The sequence below is a fragment of the Canis lupus genome, chromosome 19, assembly GCF_048164855.1.
Source record: "Canis lupus baileyi chromosome 19, mCanLup2.hap1, whole genome shotgun sequence".
NCBI classification, from domain to species: domain Eukaryota; kingdom Metazoa; phylum Chordata; class Mammalia; order Carnivora; family Canidae; genus Canis; species Canis lupus.
The window spans coordinates 43,634,046-43,656,439 of NC_132856.1; the positions used below are offsets into that span (position 1 = coordinate 43,634,046).

Below are 22,394 nucleotides of genomic sequence, written 5' to 3' on the forward strand. Positions count from 1 at the left end.
CCTTTGGCCCAGGGCCTGATTCTGGAGACCCGGGATCGAGTCCCTCAACGGGCTCCCTGCATGGAGCCTGCTTCTCCCTCTGCCTGTGTCTCTACCTCTCTCTTTCTCTCTGTGTCTCTCATGAATAAATAAATAAAATCTTTAAAAAAATCTAGTATTTTCAGATAGTGTATTTCTGGACCTTATCTTTTTTTTTTTTACCAATGTGAAAATTCTTGTTTGTCTAGTATGTCCAACCTGTTAACACTTAATTGCAAATGCTATCATATTAGGATTCAATACTGCTCTTTGGTTTGGTATTTTCTATGTATCCTACTTTCCTTTTATTTTTCCATTGGGTAGAATGCATTTCCTTGTCCTTTTGAGGGCTCCAGGGATCAGATCACTCTGGGGTGTATAACCCAGAAGATCTCTATTTTACTCTTGATAAAAGCAATGGCATTTTCAGGCGCCTCAGGAGCCTTCTGGATTGTTTTCTGTCGGATAACCGGGAGGTGGGAATCCTGGAGGTGCAGCTGGCTGGGAAGGGTGCCGGACAGAGCACCTCGTCCGGCCGGCGAAGCGACGGCAGGGCCAAGAGCCGCCGCGAGGGGGCGTCCCCACAGGGCTGCGGCGCACGCGGGCCCATGGCGTCCGGGGCGGCCCCCTGGGCCTCCTGCTCTGGCTCCTGCTCCTCCAGCCCCTGCTTGGTGGGACCCCGTGGGCGGGGAGGGGGCGAGGGCAGGCTGGGCGGCACGGGGAGTGGGTGGAGGAGGGGTGCTGGAGGAAGGGGCAGGCGAGAGGGTGCCCGCGGGCCAGCTCCTGCCTCACCGTCTTCCCCAGGTGAGGGGTGCGACCCCAGCGAGGACTCTGCAATGACCCCGGCAAGCTCAGAGGCGCCCTCGCCACCAGGGCACCAGGAGTCCCCGCGGATGCCAATACCCACTGCAGCCCCACGGCTTCTAGCGCTCGCAGTGGGAGAGGCCCCGGAGTCCCATCAGACCACTGAGTATGAACCACTGTCTCCTCAAGGTACTGCCTCTGGACAGGTGTGGACAGGCCTGCCTGGGAGGCCACAGGGGGAGCTGCTTGGCTGGGCAGATAGAAGGGTCAGACTCTGTCTTGAAGGGTTGGAGAGGAAACCTGGCTCTGTCCTGGTGGCCGACCAGGGGCTGTGGGTGGGAAGGAGATGGTAGCTTCACCTCCAGCAACTTCTCTTTAGTGAGTCAGCTAGAATGTGGCCCCAAGTCTACGAGGAGAGCCTGTTCAGTGCCCGCCTCAGACAAGAAGTGGCCCTGGCAGGTGAGCCTGCAGGCCCGGGATAAACATGTATGTGGAGGCTCCCTCATTGCTCATCAGTGGGTGCTGACCGCCGCCAACTGCATAATTGGGTGAGTGTCTGTGGCTCCAGCTTGGGCTCTGTGACCTGGTGCCAGTCCTACTCCCTTCCCTGAGCTTCCTCTTCCTCCTCCTCTGAAAAGGAGTCACGGCTCCCTGAGTTTTATTCAGTCTTGAGTGAGACTTGAGAATTTGCGTGTCTACCAAGTTCCCGGCTGCTGCTTTGGTAGCCTTGGGATCTCGCTCGGATGACCACTGGCTAGAGTGGTTAGGGTCTGGGCATGGGATATGGTTTGCAGGCAGGCAGGGGCCTGGTGCTGGCTTAGGAGACAGGAGCAGGCTGGGAAGAGCCTGGAAAGTGTGGAAGGGGTGTATAGAGACGCTCCGGGATCTCTGTGAAGGCTGCGTCCTCTTCCCACAGCCACGAGGAATATACAGTGAGGCTGGGAGACAACTTGTTACAACCTCATTCCGAAACGGCACTGGTGGTTCCAGTTGAAGACATCCTTTGCCATCACTTTTTTGATGATAAAACTTTGAGACATGACATTGCCCTTGTTTTCCTGGCCTCCTCTGTGAATTACTCTTCATCCATCCGTCCTGTGTCCCTCCCTAGAAGGGTTCTCCAAGTGGAAGCTAAGACAGAGTGCTGGGTGACTGGCTGGGGCCACCTGGAAAAAGGAGGTGAGACCCGTAGTTGGGGAGCCGAGGGGGCAGGCTGGTGCCTTGGCCTTGGCTCCCAAGCTGTTCCACAAGGGACAGGGAAGCTGATTCTTTAGCAGGTGGGCAAGGGAGGAGGATGAGGTACTGCCAGGGAGTAACTGAACCTCATTAAGAATTGTTTAATGAGGGGCACCTGGGTGGCTCAGTCCGTTAAATGTCTGACTTGGGCTCAGGTCATGATCTCGGGATCTCGGGATCAAGCCTGAGTCGAGCTCCCTGCTCAAAGGGGTGTCTGCTTCTCCCTCTACTTCTGCTCCTCCCCCACTTGTGTGCGCTCTCCCCAACCCCACCTCAAAAAACAGAAAATCTTTTAAAAAAGAACTGCTGTTGGAATGTTAGCACCTGGGGGGTTGGGTGCCAGGGATGGTGGGTTTTCTCTCGTGTGGCTTTCAGCTCCAGGGTGATGAGGTAGGTGATGGGCTGTCTGCCAGTTACAGCTGTTCCTCCCTGGAGGTACCTGCTGGGTGGGGAGGGAGCTTTTTGTGCCAGGGGGTATAGGCTGAGCCAGAGCAACCCTGTTGGTGAGGGTTAGGGCCTTCCTAACTCAGGGAAGAGGCTGGATTGGTACCTTTGGAGCATCACCTGTCTGAGAGCCTGTGATTCTGCTCTGCACAGGACACCTGTCACTTACTCTTGGTACTCAGAGTGACACTTGCTTTTCATTGCAGGTTGGTAAGGCCTTGCCTCCTTCTGTCCTGAGGTGTCCCTCCTTCCCCCATCGTGGCTTTTTTTACCCCTTCCTCTTCCTCTCCCCTGACCACTACACATTCAGATCCCTCCCGTCAATGGGATGGTATCTACTGCCCCGACTTCCTCTCAGGGGGCAACAGAGCGTGAGTGCAGAGAGGGTTTGGGGACTCCTGTGTTGTCCACTCACACAGACCCTGACTTTCTCCTTGTAGCTTCAGCAATGGTACCGGTTCACCTTCAGGAGAGCAAGCAGCTCATTCTTCACTACAGGAAATGCAACCAGATATTACAGGCACAGTTAGGAACACTTCGCACCCTAGTGAAACAAGGGATGATCTGTGGCTATCAAGAGGAGAAGGGTCCCTGCAAGGTCAGTTCATGGCTCCATGGTGGCCTCCGCATCGAGGATGTCCCCTCAAAGTCTCCTCATTCCCGAGTGCCAGGGCCTGGCTCATCTGCCACCGCTCCCCTCACTCGTGGGGGGAACCACTCATTGCTCCCCTGAGCTGGCCTGGCCTGTTCCTTCAAAAGGGAGCAGCCCTTGCTGCCTGGGGACACTGCCAAGGTGGGGGGAAGTCAGGGAGTGGATAATGCTAACACTCTGAGTTCCTTTCATTGGGTTCCTCCCATGCGGCACTTAGCATGTGACCAGTGGGAGCATCTGTCCCCATTAGCTCTGTTAACCCCCCAGTCATAACCCTGCCACAAAGACATCATACCCGTCATACATGAGTGAGGTCTGAAGGTGTTCGCTTGGGGTCCCCCTGTGCGTGCCTGCAGGACTCCTGCACTGAGTGCTTTCTGGAGGAGGGGGCATTTGGGCTGGGTCTCAGAGGATGAGTATTTGGATTTCTTGGAAAGAGGAGAGGAGCCTTGTAGGGAGAGGGAGCCTCACATACAGCAGCTCTGAGGTGCAAGGGAACCTGTCATGTTCAGGGCATGTCTTCCAGGTCTGGAGCAGTGAGGTGGTCAACAGGGCCAGGGAAGAGGCCTGGAGTGGGAGTATGTGTGGCCTGGAGTGCTGGGCTGAGTTTCTTGATGCCGCCCAGGCAGGACTGCAGGCTAGGTGTTTGTTTCCATCGTCTAGGCAATGCTGCTGAGTTCTGAGTAGGACCTGGGGTGGTTAGGGGGTAAAGAGGGTGTACCTGAGGTTGAGTCACTGACTGCTGGGAGGGTGGGGGTGAGGGACAGGTCAGGAGGGCTCTCTGTTTCTGTCTGAGCTGGGTGGTACAGAGTGGGGGCACCAGAGCAGATCTGGGAGAGGACATGCAATGTTCTGAGATGGGGGCCTTAGGCTATCTGGGACAGTCTGGAGACGGGGAACTGATGAATGTGTGGTGTTGGATATGTGGGTTTAAGGCCAGGAGAAGTTTCAGGTTAGAGATAAGGAGTATGGGATCCTCCCATGCACAGTTGATATTCAAAATAGTTCACATCCATTGAGGCCCAGGACTGAGCCATCAGAAAAGACACCAGCCTTAGAGCTGGAGTAGGGCTGTGGAAGCTGCTCACTGTGCCAGGGGCACCCCTTTGGTTGTTGGGGCATGGGAGGCTTGGGGAAGACCTTGGGGCAATGAAGGAACAGGGGTATTCCAAGAGGATTTCAACACGCTGCTGCACTAGGGCCTACTGGCTGTATATCACGTGTGCATCCATAAGCACCTGGCAAGGAGGAGACTTTCTCAGAGGTTCTTAAACTTTTCACTTAGTTTTCAATTCTCAAATATTCTCAGAAACCTAGGGCTGGTGGGTGCTTGGGGAGGTGGGGTCCTGGGGAAGCCCTATGTGTGCCTGTCTCCCCAAGACTTGCAGTGTGATCAGCCAGTTCTAATGTTGATTCTCTTCCATTCCTGTGTTTGCTTTTTTTCCTCTTTCTCCAGGGAGATTCTGGGGGGCCCCTGGTCTGTGAATTTAGAGAAACATGGGTCCAGGTGGGGATTGTGAGCTGGGGCATTGGCTGTGGTCACAAAAATTCTCCTATAGTTTATACAGATGTTAGTTTGTACAAAGAGTGGATCAGCAGTCACTTGAATCAGGCTTGCTCTTTGGGCTCAGCAGGCTTCTTCCCACTTCTGTGCCTGTTGCTGCCGCTGGGCATCCTGGTGGCCCCATGATCACCCTGGCCCACTCCCCTCCTGTTTCTGAGTCTCACACTGGGCCTCTCCTCTGACTTCCCACTCCTACTCAAATGCTCCTTCCTGCAATTCTGGTTGGCATCCACTGACCCTGTAGAGGACCACACCGTAGAAGGTGGCAGCAAGACTAGAGCCCAGAAAGTGCCCCAGCCTGATGCCCCAATCACCTGCCTCGGCCACACCCACACCTTGGCTGTGCCCTGCCTGCCTGGAAGGAGGGAGTGCAAGCATGCCAGCTTGAGAGCCAGCCAGCCTGCGAGGCGGACCCCAGTGCGTCCTTGCCATCTTGGAGAGCCTCTACCACAGAAGAGACCTCAGGAGCAGTGAGACAGCACTGGAGCTGGGTGTGGGCTCAGGCTGTCACCTGAGACTCTGTCAGAGCAGTCAGCTTGCTGGTGGTGCAGACAGAGGGGGAGGAAGTGTCACCATGTCCCTGCTGAGGTGGGAGACCTGGGGTTTCCACATCTGCCTTGGGTGTGTCTGGGGCTGGGAGGAGTTCCCCTTTACCCAGCAAGGATCCCCCTATGCGTGGCCAGCCTGTGGCACACAGGCCCTCTGTGATGGCAGCCCTGTGATGGGGCCCCCCTTCCTCAGTAGCTAGTGGCCACATCCAGGCTCACCCCAAGTTGTGTGGAGGCAGTGATGCAATGCACAGATTTCTGACATCAACTGAATAAACGGAATGTATTTCTGTTCATTCTAAGTTCTGGTCTCCTGAAAATTGTGGGGTTGCATATAACATACTCTTTAGAGAATTAGTCTCTCATGTAGCAAAAGATCTACTCATGATTTTTATTAAGCCCTCAGGAGAGTGGTGAGTCCCTGTCAGCTCATATGGGAGCCCTCTGCATGGTTTTACCTAGCCGGGTCCTGCTTCTGCTACTCCACACGTCTGCCCCGAGCTCTGCAGCTTAACCAGCCTCTGCAGCTCAGAGGAAAGGATCACAAGAGACCAGAACTGGTGACAAGGAATGAAGTTAAAGCATGAGAAATACTTCTTCATTTCTTCCACTTGCTGCTGCTGCCCCCACTCCACAATGTTTTTTGTTTTTGTTTTTAGAATTAATTTTTTTAAAAAAATATCTTATTTATTCGTGAGAGACAGAGGCAGAGACATAGGCAGAGGGAGGACCAGGCTCCTCCCCTCAGGGAGCCTGGTTTGGAAAGGTAGAAAGTCAACCACTGGGCCACCCAGGTGCTGCAAGATTTTATTTGTTTGAGAGAGAGAGAGAGAGAGAGAGAGAGAGACACGGAGCATGCAAAGCACGGGGAGGAGCAACGGCAGAAGGAGAAGCAGGCTCTCCACTGGGCTGGGAACCCCATGTGGGGCTTGATCCCAGGACTCTGGAATCATGACCTGAGCAGAGGACAAACGCTGAACCCACTGGGCCACCCAGGCACCCCGTCCCCTCCTCTTTGTTAGCAAACATCTGTGCTCCTGCTGGGAGGAAGGAGCTCTAGCTCTTAGGCTCTAGTTCTTTACTCTCATTCTCTGGCTCCCCGACTTGTTTAAAATACACATCACTGGCTCCACTCCCAGACTTTTCAGTCCCGTGGGTCTGGGGGCGGGGGGCAAAAACTACATCTTTAGCAAGTTCCCGGTGACGGCGCTGCGCTGGGGCCACTGCTCCGCACGGGTCCAGAAGGCACCCTCCCCGTGACGGCCGCGCCGTGGAAGCGGCACGCGTCCCTCCTACTCCCCTGCGGGCTGTGGGAACTCATCATGCGGGCCCCCTTCGCTCCCAGCAGGGGCACGCGGCCCGCAGACCTGGACACCTCCCGCCCCAGCACCGGACGGGGAGCGGGAACCTGGGCGGCCGGCTCCCAGTTCTATCACACCCAGCAGACTCGAGACCGCGCTGCCGAGGCTCGAGGCTCGAGGCCCGGGTTAGGCCATCCTCTCCCCGGCGCAGCCTGGGAGGCCGGGGAACGCCTCTCCCTGGTCGCGGCTCCCGCAGGACTCGGCATCCCCGCGTCGGCGTCGGTGCGGCTCCAAGCTACCTTCCTAAAGGCGCCTTCCGGTTCCCTAGCCCTACCGCACCTCCCTCAGGCTGCCTCCGCCTTTTCAGATCCTCGGATCGATGGGACTTGTGAGCTTTTCCGACGCACCGAGCCCAGGGGACCAAGGTGCGGCCGGAGGTCCGGGCCAGCACGGACGGACTTTCCCTTCAGGCCACAGGCGGGCGGGCAGGCCTGCGGGGGCGGGGCCGGCGGGGCGTCGTCACGTGCCCGGAGCCGCATCACGTGCTGCAGGCGCCCCGACAGCGTCACGCTCGCCGTCACGTGGGCTCGCGGCGCCGCGTCTGCCGCGTCAGGGGGCACCGCCGGGCCTCATGGCCGCCGCGCTCCCCCGCCGCAGCGCTGGGCCTGCAGCCTCTGGGCCCTGGAGCCTGAGCCGCCGTCTGCTGCTGCTGCTGCTGCTGCTGCACTCGGGTGAGGCGGCGCCTCCTCAGCCGCCGCGTGTCCGTCGTGGGTCGCCGCGTGTCTGCCACGTTCCCTTCCCCCGCCCCCATGCGGTCCTTCTGCCCCCTAACGCCGCCCGCCGCCCGGCCCCGGCACTTGACCCCTGACCTCTGGGCCTGCGAGCTCTTCGGGGGCCTGGGACTCTAGACACCCACCCCCACACGCTGTCACCTGCCCTCCGCGGCCACCCCCTAGCATGGTGTCAGACCCCTGCCCAACGGGCCTCCTCCCTCGGGTGCACCCCTGCACCACTGCGTCCTCCCGGGTCCACGCGGCCGTCGCGGCTGAGACCCGAGCCGCCCTCCGAGGCCTGGTCCGGCCTCCCGCCCGCGCATGCGCCGCAGGCCAGCCAGCCGCACGCGGCCTCCCTGCGCCGGCCCCATCGCGCCTTCCCTCTTCTCGCCCAGCCCCAGCGCCCCCCCAGGCCCCGCCCCGGCCCTTGTACCCCCCGCCACGCCCCGCTCGCAGCTGCTTCATTCACCGCGAAGACGCGGGCCCTCAGGGCTGCCCCCCGGACAGCTCCAGCCCAAGGGGCCCCTGAACCCCGCCGACACTGTCCTCCCCGCACCGACCCGGTCTCTGTAGCGGTCAGAGCCCTCCCTCCTGGTGGAGGTCGGCGCTGGCCCGCCTCCCTGCTGTGGCTGCAGGCCCTGCGCGCCCTGCTCCCCCAGCCACGTTGCCGCCCGTCTCCGTCCTCTCCCCGTTTGCTAGGTTCCTTCTCCGGCTCCCTTCCCCCTCGAGCAGGATTGCTCCAAGGAGCCGTTCCCAGGTCAGGCGTCCTTCCAGTCCTCCCCACTTCGCCCTTATTCCTTAGCCCACTCCTGCCGTGTCTCTGGCCTTGCTGTTCCTGACTTTCTCCCACTTCCTCCGTTTTCATGGTTTTCCAGCCCCCTGTCTTCTCAGGCCGCACCTCCTGATTCTCCTCTGCTTAGGATAACCCCCTCGCTCCCGCGGTCTCCCCAGGCCACCCACGCCCTGTCAGCCCTGTTCCCTGCAGGGCTGTCTGGGTTCCCTCTTCAGCGCCCCCTCCCCCGGGGGCAGTGACCGGTCCTGTGATACTGCCTCACAGAACAAGCATCTGCCAGTGCAGCCTTCTGCTGCGTGACCTGGAAACGCGTTTGCTTCTTGAGGTCCGAGGCCGAGGCCTCATCTTCCTATAAACTGGGTGCTCTTACTCTGTCCTGGAGTAGGTGGATAGTAGGCACCCCTCTCTAACACCAGGAACTGGGGGTCATCCCAGACGTCGCCACGCCTGGATCCCGCATCCAGCTCCCCGTGTCTGTTCTCCCTGCCGCTTCTTCATCTAGACCACCTCTTTTCTTGCTTGGGTCCCGTGGAGACTCTGGTGGGCCCTCACTGCCTCCAGACTTGTCACCTTCCTCCTCACGCTTCAAAATTCAAGCCTGACTTTGTTACCCTTCCACTGGCCTCCCTCCTCCTCCCAGAGGCTCCCTTTGCTTCTGGGCGTCACTCCTGAGGCCCCTGGTGATTGACCCCTGGCTTTTCCTCCACGGTATCCTTTCTTGCCATCATCAGCCTTGTCCGTTATTCTCTGGAGGCTCTGGCATACACCATGGTGTTTCTTTCTTTTACAACGAATGTCATTGTCACTTTTCTGTTTTTACCTTCTTTTCATCTTTAACACCTGGCACAATAGCCCTACTTCCACAGAAGCCTCCTTGTCCCCCACTTCTTCCAGGCTCCCCTGAAACCTGCGGCCTTGTCCCTGCACTGACCTCACATAGCGGTTGTGTGTTTACTTCTGTCTCTCCCGCAGGACAGCATGGTATCTATTTGATACACTCTGCCCCCCCCCCCCCCATTTGGCGAATGGACAAATTAACTAATTCATGATCTCTTGCTTCCTCTCTGTTCCCCTTTTCCCCTCCAGGTTATAAAGAAAACACTTCCACACCAGGTGGGTAGGGTGAGCTACTGCTTCAGAAAAACTTCAGCTCCTTGGAGGCTGTGTTCTGAAAAGGGTCACATAGATAGTGTTTCTGGGTGTGTAGGAAGCAGAATTTAGTCTCATGGGTCTGCTTGCTTTCTTCCTTTTTTCAAGATTTTATTTATTTGACAGAGAGAGTGAGAGAGCACAAATAGGGGCAGCAGTAGAGGGAGGGGGAGAAGCAGGCTCCCCCGTTGAGCGGGGAGCTCAATGCGGGGTTCCATCCCAGGGCCCTTGGATGATGACCTGAGCCGAAGGCAGACACTTAACTGACTGAACCACACCTCTGCTCTCTAAAGGGCCTTTATCCTTAGACATCAGGGATGGTGGGTTAGGTTGCTCGCTTGTTCGTGAGCTTACATAGTCATAGGTCCTCCCTGATTGGTTGTGAATTGTTTGATTCATTACGTTAGTTGTTCCTGCTTATGTCCAAGTCTCACTGCTATTCCCCCTCTTCCCCCTCCTCTCAACCTTTCTTATATGTTCAGTGAGCGTTTCTGCTTGTGTGTGTTCTTGTTGAAATATATATTGTGGTTTTGTGTGCATGTGTTTTTAACTTACATAAATGATGGATACTCTAGGTCTCTTTCTGTTTCCTCCTCTTTTCACCGGTTTTATTAAATTTTTTTTTTTACTTGGAAATAATTTTAAACTTACAAAACACTGCAAAAATACAGATAGGTCAAGGAAAACATACATCATTTTTTTCAGAATCAGTTGAAGGTAACATATAGCCTGACTCCTTATCCCTAAATACCTAGACATGTTTTTTTCTAAGACTATCCCCTTAGATAACCATAGTATCAACTGATCAACTTCACTTATCAACCACTTCTCGACCTCAAAAATGTACATTGGTACTGTGCTTTTTTATCTACTGCCCATAATCAGATTTGGTCAGCTCTTTGCATTCCTATCAGCCATTGCTACAGACCTACCAACTATAGCACAATGCAGCTTTTATATCTTTTTGCCAATCTAATAGATTAAAAATGGCTTCTTGGTTTGACATTTTTCTCATTACTAATGGGTTTCAGCATGTCTCAACGTGCTTTTGGCCTCTTGACTTTCTTCTAATAAATTGCCTGTCCTTCTCCTTTGTATATTATCTGTTGTTCTTTTTTTCTTGTTGATTTCCTAGAGTTCCTTGTATATTCCTAATACAAGTCCTATATTGATTTTCTTTTCTTTTTTTTTTTTTTTAAAGATTTTATTTATTTATTCAGAGAGACACAGAGAGAGAAGCTCCCATGGGGAGCCTGATGCAGGACTTGATCCCAGGACCCCGGGATCACAAGCTGAGCCAAAGGCAGATGGTCAACCACTGATCCACCCTGTATTGATTTTCAATATTGCAAATATTGCCTTCTAATCTGGCTTCTGCCAGTTAATTTTGTTCCCAGGATTAAAAAAAAAAATCCTTGATTTTGATAATAATCGGATTAATCTGTTTGATGCTTTATGGTTTGTATTTTGAGATTTTGTTTAAGGAGCCCTTTGCCACCCCATGTCATATGGTCTACTGTTAACTTTAAGAGTTTCACTTTCCTATTTAGGTCTCCAAGTGCTTCTAGGGAGGAATCCAGTTTTGGTTTTCTTATTTCTTCTTTAGTGAGTCAGTTTTCCCAGCACCATCTATTCAACATCCATCCTTCACCCACTGATGGTGGTGGCTCCTTTATTTACATTAAGTTCCTGTGTTCCCAGAACAAACTCAAGCTCTCTATTCTTTTCCATTGCTCCATTTGTCTGTCCTTGTCAATACCACACTGTTTTTGTTGTTATGGTTTTGATGTGTATCTTGATACCTACTAGGGCAAGTGTCCTTTTATATTCTGCTTTTTCAGAGACTGAACTAGTCATGGACCTTTTTTTTTGTTTTTTCTATTTCAGTTTTAGAATAAGTTTATAAAGCTTCCTAAAATTCTAATTTGGAAGATGACTTTATAGATTAATTTGGGGGAAAAGTACATCTGAAATGTTTAGTTTAAAAGCAAGGGATGTCTCTGTTGGTCATTTTCCAGGTTCTTTATTAGAGGTTTTTGTTTTTTTTTTTCTTTATTAGAGTTTTATATGTATCACCACAGAAATCTAGCATAGTGTTAGATAAGTTAATTCCTTGGTATTTATGATTTTTTTGTTATTGAAAATATATCTTATTTTGAATATAGTTTCTAGCTGATTGTGCTGGAGTAGAGAAGTGTTATTGATTTAAACAGTAAGTTGTTGAAGTACTATATATACACACAAAAGTACACAAACTTTAAGTGTCCAGATCAAGAAATTGTCTCACAGTGAACCCACCTGTATAGTCACTGCCTTAGTCAGAAAGTAGAGTAACACCAGCCCCCAAAAGCTCCCTTAAGATCTCTCTTACTTTCGCTGCTCTTCTCCCACAAAAGTACCATTATTCTTGGCTTCTGACCATATAGAATCTTTTTGTCTGTTCCTCAGTGTTATGTGGTGTTTGCTGTAGGTTTGTGGTCTCTAATTTTTATAAATTAAGGATTTCCTTTCTGTTCCAAACTAAGAGATATTTTTTTTTGTTTCTAGTTTTTTTTTAGTCAAAATACATGTTGAATTTTTCAAATGTCTTTTTTCTGTGTCTGTTGAGAAAAGCATATGATCTTTTCCTTTAGCGAAAAAGAAAAAAAAAAAAAAGAAAAAAAGAAAAAGAACTGTTTATGTGGCAGATACACTGAGGGCTTTTCCATTGTGGGACCACCCTGGCCCTCCTGGGACAATCTCCACATGATTGTGGTGCATTATTTTTTCAAAATATAATGTTGAGTGATATTTTATTTAGAAATTTTTGCATCTGTGTTCATTCACACAGTTGTACAACTCGACTGCTTCAGAAGTATATGCAGGTGGAGACTGGAAACTGGGGTGGCGGGGCCTCCGTGGGCTCCATGCTGGGGTTCTTTCTTGAATGGCCTGTGTAAAGATTTCTGACACATGAGTCTGGAACTCTCCTCAGTTTTGAGTAGTGTGGGGACAGACCTTTTGCATGTACAAGATGCAGCAAGTTTTATGGCCTTTCAGGAACATGGCCTCGGGACTTAGGCCAGACACCAGAGAATGCATTGCTTGTCCTAGGGCTCCTTCTGTGCTCTCTTGTTTTGGGGTTCCCTGCTAATCATTCCCTGTCGTCTCAGTATCTCTCTCTCTCTCTCCCCTGTAATATCTCTGTGTCTCTATCTTGAAGCCTTGTATCTCTGTCGTCAGTTGTCCAGCCCTGCGCCTCTGGGCAGGCCTCTGCTCTCCCTTCTTTGGCTCTGTCTCCCCATCTTTGAAATGTGGACAAGCCCCCGAGTTTACAGCTTTGTGTGCATTGTCCCAGGCTGGGGGGGACATCTTGGTCTCAGTTGTTCTCATCCTCCAATGTGTGGTCACCGTGTCCCCCTGGACATTGTTCTTGAAGTTTGCGGCAAACCCTGGTGGTCAGGGGATTTGGATGTGATCCGCCATTGGCCCTGGGAGGTGAGCCTCCGGCTGGAAAATGAGCACGTATGTGGAGGGGCCCTCATTGACCTCGACTGGGTAGTGACTGCTGCCCACTGCATCCAAGGGTGAGTATGGCCCCCGTGTCCGTGGCCTGGAGACCTATCCCCCACATTTCTTCTGTGAAACAGTGTGGAAGTCGGGAGGTGAAGGGGAGTAGGAAGGGATATCCAGAATGGGGAAGAGGCCAGCTCAGGGTCTCACAGGAGACCCAAGCAACAAATACTGTACTTGAGCAAGGCAACAGGAAAACCCTCCCTTCCCCCCGCCACCATCTCTCACGCACACGAGGATGTACACGTATATCAGCACCTGCCCACTTGCATACACCACATGCAGATGAGGCCACCTCGAATCAATGTGAACAGGGAATGAGGGGGCAGTGGTCATGTCCCTGGCCCTGAGGGCCTCCAGGCTGGATGAACAAGGTGAAGCAATCAGAGCAAACCAGACAGGGCTTCTGCTAAGCGGGAGGTTCTTCAGTAGTGGCGATGGGAGCGCGGTGTGGCCTGGGAACCTGACACCTACTACCTGGGGCCATGTGTCTCCTGCAGCACCAAAGAGTACTCAGTGATTCTTGGTACCAACAAGCTGAAGCCCGCAGACTCCCTGAGGGTCACCATGATCCCTGTGAAGGACATCGTTATGCACCCCAAGTTCTGGGGCCGGACCTTCATCATGGGGGATGTTGCCCTTCTGCAGCTCCACAGGCCCGTGGCACTCAGCAAGTACGTGCAGCCCATCTGCCTCCCAGAGCCCAGCTACAACCTGAAGGTTGGGACACAGTGCTGGGTGACTGGCTGGGGCCAGGCTAAACAGCGCTTCTCAGGTGAGCAAGATGGGCGGGGATGGGGTGTGGAACCACAGAAGGGGTACTGCTGCACCTTTGGGGGCCTTGCCTGCCGGACCCCTCCAAGGTGCCTCTTGGGAGGCTCATGACCATTACCTCTGGGCCCTGGTTCTTGGGATGCGCTAGAACTCTCCTCATGTGGAAACTGTTTTCATGGTTGACACCACTGTGCTTCTTGTGGCCACCTCAATCCGGTCTAGTAGTGCCTGGGCTAGGCATGATCTTCTGCCTCTTACAGAAGCTCAGAGTCAGGGAATCATAAATTGACTTGCCCACTTATTCATTGACTTGATGAGCTTGGAGTGTCTGCCCCATACCAAACCCTTTGAGTTGGGAACACGGGCCTCACCTGCAGGGCACTTCATACCTGCATGGGGGTGGGGGCCCAGGCTGACAAGGGAAGAGGCAGAGGCTTTTTCCGGTGATCTCGAGATCAAGTTGGAAGGGGTCTGTGATGAGCTGTGGCCATGGGATCTATCAGAGATGCCTGAAGGAGGAGCAAGTGTTAACTGGGTGACTGAGGGCACGACTGGTGCAAAGCTCAGAGGCTGGAGAGAAGCAGGACATGGTCATAAGTGGTTTGTAAGTGGTTGCACTGAGACTTGGATTGTGGCCTGCAGGGTGCAGAAGCCAAAGCTTCCCAGAGAAAGGGATCCTAGGAGAGAGCCTTAGAGGGTGAGGGGCTCATGGGACAGCGCAGGGGGCCAGACAGGTGAAAGGGCACCGGGTGTGCGAAGGGGTGTGGGTTGGCTGAGTCTCAGAAATGAAGGTGACAGGGCCGTGGGAAGAGGCCAGGGCTGAGTGCAGTGAAGAGTCCTTTCTCACCCCACCGGGCTCCTCCACAGTTAACTCCACACTGACCCCAGAGCTGCAGGAGGCTGAGGTGTTTATCATGGACAATAAAAGGTGTGACCAGATTTACCGCAAGAAGTCCTTCATCCCCCACATTGTCCCCCTTGTCCTGGGGGACATGATCTGTGCCACCAATTACGGAGAAAACTTGTGCTCGGTGAGTTTCTGGGAGGTTCTGGCAGTTCTTCTGTTGGGAGTGACCCCCAGGGCGGAGTGGGGTTTGCCGGGCTTCCCTCTTTGTCACCATCACCAGGCAGTGCTCTGCTCCCCTCTTCCTTCCCCTGTGACTTCGATCTTGCCTGATATTCTGGAATGGGTCTATAACTGAGGGGTGAAGGATGCAGTGAGATCCTCAAGGAGTGAAAGAATCCTCCGAGCAGAAGTCAGAGGGTGGGCATTCTGGGTCCTCGGGGGTCCTGGGTCCTAGTAGGGCCCAGAACTCCCATTCTCCTCTTCTCTTTACCTAGGGAGATTCTGGGGGCCCATTGGCTTGTGAAGTCGAGGGCAGATGGATTCTGGCTGGGGTGTTGTCCTGGGAAAAGGCCTGTGCCAAAGCAGAGAATCCAGGTGTATATGCCCGCATCACCAAATACAGCAAGTGGATCAAGCAGCAAATGAACAATGGGCCTCTCTCATGCCTCCAAACCTCTACCTGGCTCCTACTCCTGTTCTGGCTGCTGCAGCCCCAGATGGGTCCCTGATTTCCCCTCTCTCCTCTTTTTCCTGCTTTGCCTCTGCTGTGTGGGTCCAGATCAAGGTTAGATCAAGGTCATGTGTCTGTATTCAATAGGAGTCAAGGTGGGGAAAGAGTGGCCCCTGGGAGATGGGGCCCTGCTTTTGCATCTCAGTGGGGAGGGATGTGGGGGATGACTGGGCCGTGGGTGACCAGGAGAAGGGAAGTGTGGCCTAGAAGGGCTCTGGATTGGGGACCAGGATAGCCGGGATTAAATTTGTGCATATGTGAGCTGGCTTTGTTTTCTTTTCTGAGTGACCCTGCGGGGGTTGGGGGTGGGTGGGAAGGCAGGGTCTCCTGGAATTAATTCTGCTGGCAGGCTCCCCACAGTGGAGGCTGATGGTTTTTGCTGTGTCAGTGGTGTGGGGACATAGGGAAAGGGCCAGGGCTGAGGCCTCTGTTTCCTTATCTGTAAAGGGGGCCTGCTATAAGGGAGCTGCTAAAATATGCCTTGTAGCCTGACAGTAGGAAGGACCCACCTAAAGTGCTCCAAACTTAGCTTGCTTTCTTGTTTGTTTTTTTAAATGGCACTAAAACCTGCTTGCAAAAGTATTACCTGTTCATCATCTATGTCTTTTCTTTTAAAATTAAAAAAAAAATTATAGGCAATATCGGAATACATCCTTGGTGTGATTTACTGAAAATATTCAGAAATACATGTAAAGGTTTCCCCCCTTCCCACCTGACCACCAGTGCTGCTCCCTTCCCCAGGAGTAATCTCTTGGCATCCTTAAATAAAATGTCTATATGATTTTTTAAAATAAATGGGATCTTAGATGTATTGTTAATAATCCACATTAAAAAAATTATATACCTTGACACACTTTCTACGTCAATACCTAGAGCTATTCATTATTTTCCATCACTGCATGGGTTCCGTGCAGCTGCAACATAGGTAATGTAACCAGCACCAGGTTTTAGGCTGTTTCTGACTCTTCAGCCTGAGACAGTGCTGCCATGAATGCCAGTCCTGTATATGTGTGTGTGTGTGTGTGTTTGTGTGTGTGTGTGGGGTGGGGTGGGGTGGGGCTGGGGGAGGACATGTCTTTCTAGGAGTGGCCTGAGGTCAGGGCAGTCATCAAAGAACACACAAATTTAATAATTTTGGATGAATAGTATTCCTCCCAAAAGCTGAGCCACTTTACGTTCATACCTACGGTATAGGAAAGTGTTTCCCCTTTTGCTAAAAATGGATATTATTAATCTTTTAAGATGTGCCCATTTAATGGTAGAAAGTTATATCATTGCTATCTTAATTTGCATTTTCTTGATTGGAAAAATATCTTTCTATGTGTCCTAGTAAATCCTCTTTATATACTTTGCTTATTTTTTTTAAAAGATTTTATTTATTTATTCATGAGAGACAGAGAGAGAGAGAGAGAGAGAGGCAGAGACACAGGCAGAGGGAGAAGCAGGCTCCATGCAGGGAGCCCAACGTGGGACTCGATCCCGAGTCTCCAGGATCAGGCCCTGGGCCGAAGGCAGTGCTAAACCGCTGAGCCACCCGGGCTGCCCACCTTTGCCTATTTTTAAGATTGGGTTGCCTTTGTTTTTCTTATGAAAGGTTTTATCTTTTCTGAATACTAAGTTTTTGTTTGTTTGTTTTTTTTTAAAACTTTTTAAATTTTTATTTATTTATGATAGTCACAGAGAGAGAGAGAGGCAGAGACATAGGCAGAGGGAGAAGCAGGCTCCATGCACCGGGAGCCCGATGTGGGATTCGATCCTGGGTCTCCAGGATCGCGCCCTGGGCCAAAGGCAGGCGCTAAACCGCTGCGCCACCCAGGGATCCCTGAATACTAAGTTTTTGTCAATGATTTTACAAATATTTCCGTATCTTTTGGAAATATAGGGAATAGATGGAATTATGGAGTATTGCTGTAAAGACCTTTAAAATTATTATGGAGTCAGATAGTCTTTACTTTCTTTATGGGTTTTGTGCCTAGCTGAGGATGGTCTTCTCCATCTCCAGATTTTTAAGGTATCTTCCCATTTTTCTTTTTATTTTGATAAATATTTTTTTATGTGTGACTGTAATCCATTTGAAATTTCTGTTCATATGTGGTGTGAGGTGGGGATCCAATTCTGTTTCCAACTAGAGAGCCAATTACATGGATACTATTTCTTATGGAGACTATTTTTTCCTGCTGATTTGAATATCTACATTTATAATAAAGAAATCTTAATATATTCATTTTATGTTTACAAAACCTCTGTTATTGTTCCCGTTGATTTATTTGTTCTTGAGTTAGTGCTATACTGTTTCAAACAGCTTTATGTTATGTTTTGTTAAATGGTAGTAAAAGCTAAGCTCTCCTTTTAAAAAAAGATATTCCCAGGATCTGTGGGTGGCTCAGTTAGGTGTCTTGCCTTGGGCTCAGGTCATGATCCCACAGTCCTGGGATTGAGTCCTGCTTCTTCCTCTGCCTGCTGCTCCCTCTGTCTGCCGCTCCCCCTGCTTGTGTTCTCTCTCTAACAAAATCTTTAAAAAAGAAAAAGATGCTGACTAATCTACAGAGTTTGTCTTCCATGTAAACTTTACAAGCAGTTTGTCAGTTTCTATTAAAGATACTCTTGGTATTTGAGTTGAAGTTAGATATGCAGACTAATTTTACAACGTTGAATTCCTAACCAGGGTTATGGTATATGGCTCTTCTGTTCATGGATGTCTGGAAAAATATTGAGTTTATTTCTAAGTATTTTATAAATTTGGGTTACATTTATTGTGGATGATATCTCTTCCCATTAAATTTTTTTCCTGATTTTGCATATTAGGTATTTTAAAGCTGCTGATTTAAAAAAAAAATAGTGATCTTGTTTCCTGGTCATCTTGCAAAACTGATTTATTTAATTCGGCAGTTTCTCAGTTGATTCTTTTGGGTTATTTTTGGCTAATCAAATACCCTAAAATGGTGAGAGCTATGTCTTGTCCTTTTTTGAAAATCCTACCATTTATTTCTTTTGTTATCTCATTGCCCATGACTTCTAACACAGTGTGAAATAGTGGCGATACTGGTGGGGGTCCATATGCTGACCTTGACCTCAGCCTTCCTATGTTTCACAGATATTTCCTGGGAGTCTTTGCTGTGCCTGGCATGGTCTTGGGTCCTAGTGACACAGTAGTGGATTATTAAGATGATTATATGGGTTTTCTTACTTAATTTGTTCACATAGTGAGATTCATTACTAGATCTCAATAGATTTCTTAGATAAATCCCTTAATACACTGTGGATTCCATTTGTTGGCATTTGGTTGAAAATTTCTGCCCCAAAGCTGGATTGGTCTTCACTTTTCCTTTCTATTCCACCATTTGTTCAAATTTGGTGTCTTTGCTGTGTTAGCCTCTTAAAACATATTGAGAAGCTTTTAGTATTTTTCCATGCCCTAGAGCAGTGTATATAATGCCAGCATGATCTGTTCCTGAGGTTTGGTAGATAGTGCACGTAAAACTCACTGGACCTGATAGCTTTCTTAAGGAACAGACAAATCTTTGACTATTTAAAAAATATCTTGTATAGTTATTGGCCTAGTTGGGTTTCCCACTTCTTTTTGCTTTAATTTTAGTATAGAAAAATCACTAACTTTAACCTAGAATCTTACATTTCAAACTGATGTATAAAATTGAACCTATGGCCTCTTTCCTATTTTTTGTTAAGACTATTTATTCATGAGAGACACAGAGAGGCAGAGACATGGGCAGAGGGAGAAGTAGGCTCCCCATGGGGAGCCTGATGTGGGACTCAATACCAGGACCCCGAGATCATGACAAATGCTCAACCACTGAGCCACTCAGGCTCCCCCTCTTTCCTATTTTTTGTTTGTTTGTTTTCCCTTTCCTATTTCTTTTTAAGATTTTATTCATTTATTTATTCATGATAGACAGAGAGAGAGAGAGGCAGAGACACAGGCAGAGGGAGAGGCAGGCCCCATGTAGGGAGCCCGATGTGAGACTCGATCTCAGGATTCCAGGATCATGCCCTGGGATGAAGGCAGGCGCTTAAACCACTGAGCCACCCAGGCTGCCCCCCTTTCCTATTTCTAATATTACTTAAATATGTACTTTTTCCTCTTACTTAATTATTAAAGATTAGAATTACCAAATTCTTGTCTATTTCATAGGTGTTTTTAAAAATCCATCTGGTAGGGGTGCCTGGGTAGTTCAGTCAGTTAATCATTTGATACGTGATTCGGCTCAGGTCATGATCTTGGGGGATTGAGCCCTGTGTTGGGTCTGCACTCAGTGGGGAGTCTGCATGAGATTCTCCCTCTGCTGCTCTCTCTCAAATAAATAAATAAATCTTTAAAAAATCCATCTGGTATATCTTATTGGTTAGCTTTCTGGTATCTGTCCTTACCTCATTTTACTCCAGGTCCTGGTCTGCAGCCATCCCACTGTGCAATGCTGTTCATATTTTTTAGGGTGGAACTGTCACACTCCCAGCTCCCAAGAGGGGTGGCTCCTTGATCTGATGGAGGTAGCATAGTGCAGTGCCCCGGCTGCTTGGCTCCAGTTGGGTTACTCAGCCAGCATAAGGCATGGTTAGAGAGACATGTGCACTCTTTGAATGTGGGTGAGGAAGCAGAAGGATGTGGGCTGTTGGCAACCAGTTTTTACAAGTTTTTATTTAAATTCCAGTTAATCCACATACAGTGTGATATTGGTTTCAGGTGTACAATGTAGTTATTCAACACTACTGTACATCACCTGGTACAGTTGGCAACCATTTCTAGACAAGGGGACCAGCTCAGGAGGAAGCTGCCATCACTGAAGAGAGGAGAAGAATTTTAAGCCTATTTGAATAGAAGTTTCTCTTATTTGGGGACTCCTAAATGATACAAACTAGCTTTTGGTTTTGGTAATCAAACCTTTTTTGTTCATTCATTAAAGCTTTTTTAGCTTTAGTAATTATAACCTTCTACTTTTGGGGGTATGTATTTTACTGTCATTTTTCAAATTTCTGGAGTCATATGCTGAGTCAGTTAACAGACTTCTTTGGTTTCTAATATTTTCACTTAATTCTATAAAATTTCCTCTGGGTCTCACTTCGGCCACATTGCACAGGATTTGCTATCTACTGACCTCATTATTCATTTCTGTATTTTTTTTTAAATTTTTTTTTTAAGATTTATTTATTTATGATAGACATAGAGAGAGAGAGAGAGAGAGAGAGAGAGGCAGAGACACAGGCAGAGGGAGAAGCAGGCTCCATGCACCGGGAGCCCGACGTGGGATTCGATCCCGGGTCTCCAGGATCGCGCCCTGGGCCAAAGGCAGGCGCTAAACCGCTGCGCCACCCAGGGATCCCCATTTCTGTATTTCTAATTTCATGGTATATTTCGTATTTAACCCAAGAGTTCCCTAGAAGTTCCCCAGAAGTTCCCTGGAAGGATGCCTGTGTGACTCAGTGGTTGAGCATCTGCCTTCAGCTCAGGGTGATCCTGGGTCCTGGGATTGAGTCCCACATCGGGCTCCCTACAGGGAGCCTGCTTCCTCTGCCTATGTCTCTGCCTCTTTCTCTGTGTCTCTCATGAATAAATAAAATTGAAAAAGAATAAAGAGTTTATAGAATGTTACTTTCTCAAAATAAGTTAACAAAGTTTGTTTTTAAAAATTTCAGATGTGTTGCTCACTCTTTTGTTTTTAAATCCTAGTATCATTGCATCGTGGTACAAAACTGTGGCCCAAATTGTTCAGCTTTTAAGGGCAGGTTATTGTCGTGTTCTTAGTAGGGTCTAGTGGGTGGTTGATTTTTATAGATATTCCATCCTCCAAAGACAGAGTGGGAGAAGGCGTCCCCCAAAGTGGATTGTTTCAGTTTCCCACAGATCACGAATTGACTTTGCTTTATGGGTTTTTTTTTCTTAAGATTTATTTATTTATTTATTCATGAGAGACACACAGAGAGAGGCAGAGACATAGGGAGAGGGAGAAGCAGGCTCCATGCAGGGAGCCCTATGTGGGACTTGTCCTGGGACCCTAGGAACACACCTTGGGCGGAAGGCAGGCACTCAACTGCTGAGCCACCCAGGCATCCCTGCTTTATGGGTTTGATGTTATGTGATCAATAACAAACTTTATGATGTTACATAGTCATTATAATTTTTATCTTTTCCCAACAACGTGAAATAACTTTTTCTGTTTAAAGCTTTTGTCCTGAATCACATCTCTAAAGATCAACACTGCTATTTCTGTTTTCACTTGCATATACTTACTGTGTTTTTACCTGTCTTTTTACTTTTGACTGCTTCGTGTCATTTTGTTTCAGCTGGCTCTCTGGTGAGTAGCATGTGAGAGACTTTTTTTTTTTTTTTACCCAATATAAGAAACTTTGACTTTTAAAAGTAGAAGGTTTTAGGGCAGCCCGGGTGGCTCAGCGGTTTAGCACCACCTTCAGTCCAGGGCACGATCCCGGACCCGGGATCGAGTCCCATGTCAGACTCCCTGTATGGAGCCTGCTTCTCCCTCTGCCTGTGTCTCTGCCTCTCTGTGTGTCTCTCATGAATAAATAAATAAAATCTTTTTTAAAAAAGTAGAGGGTTTTTGTATTCATGTTGGTGGTGGTGATGGATATGCTTGGTTTTTATTGAATTTTATCCTATTGTGTTTCATTGACTGGTCCCCCCAAGGCATTATTTTCCACAAAGGCAGGAGATAGAGCTTTCCTTCTCTGGATTTATCTTTCCTTTGTTTTGTTTTTGTTTTTGTTTTTGTTTCCTTTTCTTTTTCTTTCTTTCTCTCTTTCTCCCTGTTTCCCCCTGGAAGAAATTTGATTGTAGGGGTAATCATTCCTTGATTTTCAGCCAGGTATCTCTAGACACAGTTTGTTTTGCCTGCTTTTGAGTTTCATACAATGTGTACCTTTCTGTGTCCGGCTTCTTTCACTCAACAGCATGTTTATGAGATTGGCCATGTCGTTATGTGTAGCAGTCCACTCTCATTGCTGGCTAGTATTCTGAGCCTCCATCCTGCCTTTGAGGGCTGTTGGGTAGCTTCCAGTTTAGGCTTAATGCAGCAGTAATGCCGTGAGCTGTGAACCATCTCTTGGAACTTTCCTGCTGCATTTGTTGCGTGACTGTGTCTAGAGCATGCAAGCAGGAGAGACCCTGCAAGTTGTGAGGTAGGCACATACTCTGTTCTACTAAATGATCCCAAAGTTCCCCACCATGGTGTCCTGGTC

General features: G+C 49.5%; 2 protein-coding genes across 2 annotated transcripts; both read left to right on the top strand.

Moving 5' to 3' along the window:
* The first annotated feature begins 595 nt into the window (after positions 1-595).
* Positions 596-5,545, top strand: LOC140610412 (serine protease 43-like). The gene is made up of 6 exons (XM_072786478.1): positions 596-689; positions 823-1,011; positions 1,202-1,370; positions 1,739-2,001; positions 2,943-3,100; positions 4,963-5,545. The coding sequence occupies exons 2-6, from the start codon at positions 855-857 to the stop codon at positions 4,975-4,977; spliced, it is 762 nt and encodes a 253-aa protein (XP_072642579.1). The 5' UTR covers positions 596-689; positions 823-854; the 3' UTR covers positions 4,978-5,545.
* A 1,615-nt stretch (positions 5,546-7,160) lies between these two features.
* Positions 7,161-15,980, top strand: LOC140610414 (serine protease 45-like). The gene is made up of 6 exons (XM_072786480.1): positions 7,161-7,298; positions 9,220-9,246; positions 12,701-12,848; positions 13,335-13,609; positions 14,476-14,639; positions 14,950-15,980. Exons 1-6 carry the CDS (start codon positions 7,199-7,201, stop codon positions 15,181-15,183), a joined length of 948 nt encoding a protein of 315 aa, XP_072642581.1. The 5' UTR covers positions 7,161-7,198; the 3' UTR covers positions 15,184-15,980.
* Positions 15,981-22,394: the final 6,414 nt, after the last annotated feature.